Source organism: Drosophila virilis, unplaced genomic scaffold, assembly GCF_030788295.1.
Source record: "Drosophila virilis strain 15010-1051.87 unplaced genomic scaffold, Dvir_AGI_RSII-ME tig00001625, whole genome shotgun sequence".
NCBI classification, from domain to species: Eukaryota; Metazoa; Arthropoda; class Insecta; order Diptera; family Drosophilidae; genus Drosophila; species Drosophila virilis.
This window is the reverse complement of record NW_027212850.1, coordinates 92,404-101,658: the sequence shown is the minus strand read 5'-3', so window position 1 is coordinate 101,658 and position 9,255 is coordinate 92,404. Positions and strand designations below refer to the sequence as shown.

At 36.5% G+C, this 9,255-nt stretch overlaps 1 protein-coding gene across 1 annotated transcript; it reads left to right on the top strand.

Moving 5' to 3' along the window:
* Window positions 1-1,729: 1,729 nt before the first annotated feature.
* Window positions 1,730-2,785, top strand: LOC138911578 (uncharacterized). The gene is made up of 2 exons (XM_070210962.1): window positions 1,730-1,930; window positions 2,249-2,785. Exons 1-2 carry the CDS (start codon window positions 1,730-1,732, stop codon window positions 2,783-2,785), a joined length of 738 nt encoding a protein of 245 aa, XP_070067063.1.
* Window positions 2,786-9,255: the final 6,470 nt, after the last annotated feature.

Here is a 9,255-nt window from a genome sequence, read left to right as displayed (position 1 = left end):
TTTTGACAACTTATTTAGGTCTTCTTTCTCCAAAATCAGAAATTACCAGACAAACGAAGGTTGTGGACTGTATTTGTTGAACTTCGGAGCGTTTATCTGTGAGCATTGGCCGTGCAACCGACGTTGCTGTACTTGCACCTTCGATTCTTGATGTTTTTCATTAAGGCTGCTATCTTGGATAGCCATGTTTGTTGAGTCGAAAAGTTCATCAGTGCCGCGAATTGTGCATTTTATGGACGTTGACTACAGAAAATATTGCTCATTTTGAAAGTAATTTCCTATTTTACATTCGGTCACCACTTTGGCCTCTTGGCCAGTTATATTCTTTTTTATTTTTGTGGAATCAATTATAATTATAAAATAGTTCATCTTCAGTTTCCATTCTTCTCGTGTTTAGAAGTAGACCGATATGTATTGGCCGCACCACCAGGAAGCAAAAAAACAACTGCCCCTAACTGGATGGCGCTAGCAGTACATATAATGGAAAGAAATACAGAATGCTGAATGTCCAAAAGGGCCAACGGGTACACAAGTCCGCGTATCTGAATAAGCCACAACCACCGCTCCGGCGGCGTACCCTCAAACGGGGTTCTGGCGGCGAGTCGGGGCGGCCTAACTCCCATCGGTCGAACGCTACGGGGAAACTTTTAGCCAACGTCAGACGCCCTGCATGATAAACTCTCTCGACTTATTTGACGTGCACAGAGGATCCTATAGGATCCATTAAGGTCGCAATTACGATATACTGAAAGCCACTTACATATCTGACGACACCGAGCTGACAGTCCGCACCTAGTAAGCCTTGTGATATCGAGTAGAAACGCTTGTTGTTAGCTTACATATGCCCTAAATGTAAAAAAGACGCTAAGAAGCAAAGTGACACAGACCCGGTTGCGCAGATAATCGCACGCGCCATCGCCGAAGACGGTAAGCCCTGCAGTACACAGGCAATCAACTGAGGAAAAGAAACCGATAATAGCCACCAACTCATAACACCACAGTTACCGCAAGCGGTCGCCGTACAACCAACAGCCATGTACGACCGGTAGCTCGCCCTTAGGAGGGAACCGGCAAACAGAGCACGTGACAGCAAGTGAACCGCTGACCAAAAAAGCCACGTAAAATGCCAAGCAGACCAAGTGCCCAGCTGGTCATGTGCAAGGATACGGCTTTATTTTCCGAGGTCCTTAGGGCAGTACAAAATTATGAATCCCTGCAAAAGTATAGAGAAAACTTATATAAAATACGGCGAACAGCCACTGGAGAGCTGAAGATAAAAAAGCAGGAGACGATGCGACAGCGAAATTGCTCAAGGTCGAACAAGAGATGATTTGAATGCATTTTTTGCAATCGACGGGGACGGAAAACAGATCCCAGGAGATGCTTCAAGTGCCTAGGATTAGGGCACATCACCATCAGGTGTATGATGCCATGATAAACCAGGCAAATGCTATAACGGGGGAACCAGCTATGCATCAAAAGCATGCCAAGAGGAACCAGCGTGCATACTACCACTAACCAAACAACATATGTTGTTATGTTGTTTGGTTAGTGATACTACTCACTCGAAAGGGACAGAACAACACGGGACATAACATCCTTAGCAGGTCATGTCCATAGTTTGTAAATGCCGCAAATAAAAGGAACTAAAAAATGAAGCTACTACAGCTTAATTTAAACCAAAAGGATACCAGCCGACGTGTCATTACTGAGCGAACCTTAAACAGAAATGTCTGAAAAGATTTGGGTCCAAAACACCGAACATGGTTTGGCTACATGGGGCTACGGAACCCCATCATTCCTAGTACGCGACAGGAAAACGGGCCTGGGATACGCAAGAGCCAAGATCGGTGGAATCTATTGGTGCAGCCGTTCTCTGGCTGCTACCATTCATCTCGACGAATCTGCACGAATGCTGGACGAACTAATGGTAAACGCACTTCCTACTGTTTATTGCCGACAATTTCAACTCGTTGGCTGTGGACTGCGGAAGTGCCAGGACGAACCCACATGGCTGCATGGACCGAGCACACCTTCACCAAGGCAAGCCCTTCAATACCAAGTCGGACTACATGGGAGGTGTCCCAAATGTACACACAAAGTGACACCCAGCATATTGTCAGCAGTTCTAATGGACGACAACTAAACCCGACAGGCAGAACACACCACATCGCTTGGGACCCTGAGACGCTCAGTAAAGTGCCACTCTTAGTGGTGTTTGAACCCACCGCAATTATTGGAAATACAGATCAGTGCACCTAACACACGTGCGATGCAGCATAACTTGCTAGAGGAGCTACATTTTGATGAAATTGGGAGCAAATTAAACGATGATTTTGAGCGACGTCAATCTAACGGCCTGTCCCGCTCAACCTTTCCTCGTCATGGGGACTTGCCAAACCAAACCGTGATCTTGGTCAACAGAACGCGTCTGCCCGAGCTCAAATTACCAACGTTTACCGGTGACTATACCAATTATTCGGAGTTCATCACGATATTTGAGTCAGTTGTCGACAAGGATCTTCGCTCATGTTTGTCAGGCCTTGCATTGGATTCGGTTCGATCTTTGGAGTTTTCTGGTGCCAATTATCGTGTGGCTCTTGATATCCTAAATAGAAGATTTAGTAACGAGCGTCTTGTTTTACAGGCACATATAAATGAGATTCTTAGGCTCAAAATGGTATATTCGGAGTCGGTTTCAAAACTGCGTGAGTTCTTGGACAAGGTCGATTCGCATATGCGAGTTATCACCCAGCCCGCAAGGCAATTCTTATTGCAATCATAAGCAACATTTCAGTAAAAGTCGCTATCCCAATTACTTAGCTCTTTCAGACTTATTAGACACGTTACAATCACTACGTCCACTTAACGCACAGCCGCAGCTCTGCTAACATAAATATACAGATCTGCTAACATAAATATACAGATTCCCACTTAACATAAAGATTCATATTCTCATGCGCAATTCATAACGTAAACTAAAGACCCAGTCTCTAGAACGCAATTGCTAACGTAAACATGACTCAAAGCGTCTAGCTTACGCAAGCCACCCCCGCGAGCTTTTAAACTTTAAGGAAAGAAGCTTTATCATAACCATAGCTGACTTGCAGCATAAGTTCACAATTGTACTTTAGTTCTAATCTTGGATTCAACTAAATCGGAAGCCTTCAGCCTCCCACTTAAAAATATATTTTTTTCCAATTAGTAGCCACTAATCCGTTAATTGGCGCCCAACGTGGGGCTCGCGATTATAAACACAAAAAAAGGATAATTAAAAGAAACAAAATCCTTAGTGATTCGCGAGTGAGCAAAAATGCCGATTTTCCAGTCCAAGATTGCCTCAAAAGAGCATCAAAAATTTGCTAAGAACGAAAATATCGAGTGCCTCTAAAAGAAACATTAAAAATTTCCGACGAACAGAAATATCCTGTTTCTGAAAACTTGTAGAGTAGTGAAAATACCCTGAGCTAGAAATATTAATTGTTCACTAGACTTAAAAGTGATATCACATTTCCCGTTCAAGTTAAATGAAAACATTCCAAAAAATTAATCGATCAAAGAAGCGAAACGAATATTTTCGCCAACAAAATTTTTTCACCAATCAAAAACTTTTAACCAAATAAAAAATATCACGTCAACCTGAGACCCCCATAAAAGAAGACCCTAAAACCCAGAAGGACGAAAGGAAGGAAGGAATGAAGACTTGAACGACATATATATAATCACCCATAAAGAAAGATCTTTTACGTGGGCCATCATCATTTACTTTAAAAAAAATAAAAAAATTTTTTTTTACTTAAGTAATGAGAGTTTAAATTTGTGTAAGCATTTGTTAGAATAATAAGTGTTATATATATAGAAAGTTTGATTGAAGATTTTCAAAATTCAAAAATGGCTAACAATAATAAATTGACAGCTGATTTGGTAGCTCAGTTGATTGCGACTCAGACCAGAGCGCTTCAAGAGCAAATTGCAGAATTGAAGTTACAAATCACGCTCTCATCTAATAATGAACAAGAATATAAGATTACTGAAATAAATGACCTTATTCGTTGCGATGAATCTTTTGATGTTATCAAGTCCATACCAGATTTCTCAGGCAGCTATAATGCATATGTTAGTTGGCGCGAAGCCACTTGCTGTGCCATGCGAATGTATAAAGAAGGAAGTAGGAAGTACGTAGGTGCTTTAACAATACTGAGAAATAAAATAACAGGTAAAGCTAATGATACCTTGACTAATCACGGTACCGTTCTTAATTTTAAAGCTATACTTGCAAGGTTGGATTTCGCCTACAGTGATAGACGACCAATCTACATAATAGAACAGGAGTTAAGTATTTTACGACAGGGTAACTTATCCGTTCTCGAATACTACAATCTAGTTAATAAAAAATTAACCCTTTTGATAAACAAAACTATTATGACGTATGGTGACAAAGCCGACATCATTACGGAAATGAACAAGAAAAACAGAGACAACGCTTTAAGAATTTTCATCACAGGTCTTAACGGTTCTTTATCAGAAGTTTTGTTCTCCCTTAAGCCTGAAAATTTGCCTAATGCTTTGGCAAAAGCTCAGGAACTGGAAGCAAATTACCAAAGGGCTAACTTCGCTTACCACCATTTCGCAAATACCCATCAACGTAACAATCTAAACCCAGGGCATAACAATCAGCAAAAGAAAGCTGAAACCCCAAAACAACCTAATAAAAGATATGACAATCACTTAAGGTTCAATCAAGTTCCGCAAAATCAAATTTTTGCACAAAGCAATAAGACTCCTCAACCTCCTACGGAGCCCATGGATGTAGACAAATCCATACAACTACAGAATACACCTTATCCGTATCCCCAAAATCGAAATTCGGCTCAACCAAAGAAACGGGAATATACGAATACGGTTCAGCAACCTAACAAACTCATGCGTATCAATAACCTCGAGGAAGGCCATTTTTTAGAAGAAGGGGGGGAGAGCTCCCCCACATTTTTAGAGTAGACAAAAAAATAAATAAAATTTTAAAAATATTAATTGACACCGGTGCCGCTTGTTATATAAAAGAGGGTATATACGATAACGCAGAAGAATTAGTTATAAAAAAAAGAATTAAAACTGTAAATGGCTACAGTATCATAGCTCATTTTCATAACATAAACATATTTGGCAAATATTAGTCGGTTATATTATACTGAAGGAGATTAAGGCAGTAATCGACTTGTCAATGGGAACTTTGTTTTATAATAACAAAAAGGAAAATATTAATTTTACAAAACATGTCCAAGAAACGGTTGGCCATTTAAAATCTAGTTCAGACGAAGCCTATAACGTTGCTTCGTATTTGAACTACCAAAGTGGGAAATGTAAATTATTTTCTTTATTTAATGTATCCGATACAGAATCATCGTATTTAAGTGACGCTGATAACCCACGTATCGAAAAAACTAAAGTTGACGATATTCTTAATGAATGAAAGCTAAAGATTTTAAAACTCAAAAAGAGAAGACGTCGAAAGATGTCGGTATCCTCTACAACAAGTTCTTCTTTATGCAAAATAAATCATTCCATTAAGGAAATGGATAATTTGAATATCCTTGAGCAACAAGTCGTTCAACAAATAGAAACAAAGCATACTCAGATTCAAACATGTCTCCCTTTTAGAACAGATATTAGAGGAGAGATAAGAACATTAAACGAAAATGCAATTTATAGTAAACAATATCCTTATCCTCATTCAGCTTACAATTTTGTTAGTCAGGAAATAAACAGGATGTTAAATGAAAATATAATAAGGCCCAGCAGAAGTCCTTATAATGCCCCGGTATGGGTAGTAGGGAAAAAAGGTTTTAATGAAGATGGAACGCCTAAGAATCGATTGGTAATAGATTTTAAGAAACTGAATAACGATACAATACCCGATAGGTATCCAATGCCTGATCCTTCAGTCATTCCATCCAACCTAGGCAAAGCCAAAATGTTTTCGACAATTGACTTAGAATCGGGATTTCATCAGATTCTGATGAAAGAAGAAAACATCGAAAAAACAGCTTTTTCCATTAACAATGGAAAATATGAATTTCTTCGTTTGCCATTTGAGCTTGCGAACGCGCCAAGCATCTTTCAGAGAGCAATGGACAACATATTACGTGAAAAAATCGGAAAAACTTGTCACATTTATATGGACGACATAATAGTTTTTTCAAATACCCCGGAACAACATTTTGATGATTTACAAGAAATCATTGAAATTCTATTCAAAGCAAACATGAAAATTTCCTTGGAAAAATCAAAATTCTTTAGAAAAGAAATAGAATTTTTAGGATACATAGTATCATACAATATCATTAAAACTGATCCGAAAAAAATAGAATCAATCATGAAATACCCTCCTCCTAATAATTTAAGGGAATTACGAGGTTTTCTTGGCTTAACAGGCTACTACAGGAAGTTTGTAAAAAACTACGCGACTATAGCAAAACCACTCACTAAATTGTTACAGGGACATAACGGTATGGTTTCAAAACATATGTCCAAAAAAACAGAAATATCTCTAGACGAAGAAGCAATGTCTGCGTTTGAAAACTTAAAATCACACTTGATTGCAAACATCGAACTAACTCAGCAAGATTATACAAAAAAGTTCGTCCTCACCATAGACGCTTCCGACATCGCCATTGGCGCCGTCCTTTCACAGAAAAACAAACCAATCACCTTTGTCTCAAAAACCTTAAATAAAACACAAAGAAATTACGCCACAAATGAAAGGGAACTATACGTCATTGTATGGGCATTAAAAAACCTTAAGATATACCTGTATGGTGTTACAAATTTAAAAATCCAAACAGACCATCAACCACTTTCTTTTGCGGTTTCTGCACGAAACCCTAACTCAAAAATGAAAAGATGGCACGCTTTCATAGACTTACTTACTTCTAAAAACAACATAAAAACATGTTTCTAAAAACAACATAACAATTCACGAAAAATATGAAGTTTTCAACAAAACAAGACATAGAATACGACACAGTACACAATTTAATAATCATACTTAAAGAACTTCTTCAAACCTGACTACAGGAGTTCATTGCAGTCTCGAAGATTTATACGAAATCCAAAACTCATTAAAAAACACTTTTAACAACAAATTTTTATTTACTAGAAAGTTTGTTCTAGGCATCGAAAACAAAAATGACCAAGAAATTATAATAGAAAAAACACATGCTCGTGCTCATAGAGCTTTGGACGAAAATCTTAAACAAATTCTCAAATACTATTATTGGCCAACACTATATAAAACACTTAAGCAACACATACGCTACTGCGAAATTTGTAATAAAAATAAAATAACAAAAACCCTAAGCAAATTCCTATTTCTAAAGCCCCTATTCCGGAGAGAGAAGGTGAACAATTACATATTGACATATTTTATGCTCAAAAACTAACATTCTTGGCAGGCCTAGACGCATATTCTAAATTTTTAGTGATTAAGGAAATCAATGACAAATCAGATATGGCAAACAAAGTGTTGGAACTTATCCAAACTTTTCCTTTCGCTAAATCCATAATGATGGACAACGAACCTACGTTTTCCTCGACACAATTTAAATCGTCAATGTCTCGTTCAGGTATAGCGATTTATCATGCAGACCCCAGACCCAGTTTAAGCAACGGTCAGGTAGAAAGAGTTCATTCAACAATTATCGAAACTTGTTGTATTCAAGATGAATACAATATAATGGATCATTCCGAAGTCGTATACCGAGCAGTTAAAGAGTATAACAACACAATTCAATCGGCAACTCAACAAAAACCATGTGACATATTATTTAACAACATAGAACACCCAAAATTGTCAGAAACGAGTAGTAGAGTACCATAACAAAAAGCGGTCACCAAAAAATTACCAAGTAGGTGAAATAATTTATGAAAAAAAACATGGCGAACGAAACAAACTACAACCTAGATTCATAAAACAGGTAGTTAAAAAAGACAGGAAATAAAGTCAAAATAAACAATAGGGATCGTATTATTCACAAAGACAATATCAAATTCTAACCTATTTTATGTTTTTTTTTATGTATTTTTAGAATACACATTTTATGTATCTTATCTGTTATACTGCCGTTTTGCGGTGCAGACATTATTAATTATTCAAATGATGACTATGTCCTACTTGAGGATACAGATAATCTTTTTTTATACGAAGCATACGGAGAAGTTTTTCACGTTACTAATTTAAGTTTTTATAACGATATTTTTGAAAAAGTATTAAATTTTTTTAAAAACAAAAACAATACAATTGATTGGGAAGTAACCTTGGAATTGAATTTAATCAAAACACTCCTTTCTGAACTTACACCTCACAAAATTGCCAAACGTAGTATCAATGAACTAGACACAATTTTTAAATGGATCACAGGAACACCAGACCATGACGACATGATAACTATTCAAACTAAAATCAATGAACTTGTTCAAAACAATAATATGCAAAATCAAATCAATTCTGCAATTTTCAAAGAAGTCACTAAAATCACAAATCTTTTAAGATACATTAAATTTAATCAGGAATTATTTATGAAAAAAGATTGACTTAAGTTGTTATCACTTGACCTACAAAATCTACTGGATACTATCACATATTTCAAAGCCGCAATATTGAATCCAAAAATCTTAAATAAACAAGACATGATAAATATATTTAATCACGAAACACTCAATATCATTCTAATCGATCTTTTAGACATTTCCTCATTTTCGATCGTTTCATACCAAGGTTTAATAATAGTTTTTATAAAATACCCTACAATTAATTACAATTGTAAGTTATACCACGCTAAAGCCATATCCCAAACAGATGGAAAATTTTTCGTTAACGACAAAATTGCTAAATGTAATAACACGTTTTACCTCATTGATAACTTTAAAAGAGAAATTTATAATAGTTTTGCCCACATTAATTTTGAACCAAACTGTTTTGTAAATCTCCTTAATAAAAAATTTACAAGTTGTATAAAATTATCCGAAAAAAATAAAACAATAGAATTTATAACAGTATTTTAGTATCAGGCACAAACTGTATTAACGAAACCTAGCTTACAGGCATTTACCTTGTTACATTTAAAACCATAGTAACCATAAACAATGTTACCTTATTCTTAATTATGTAAAACACAATAAATTCACAAACTACTTAGTTAGTGAATATCAAGTTACCAATAATACTGAACTTCAATTAGAAAATACAAATATACTATC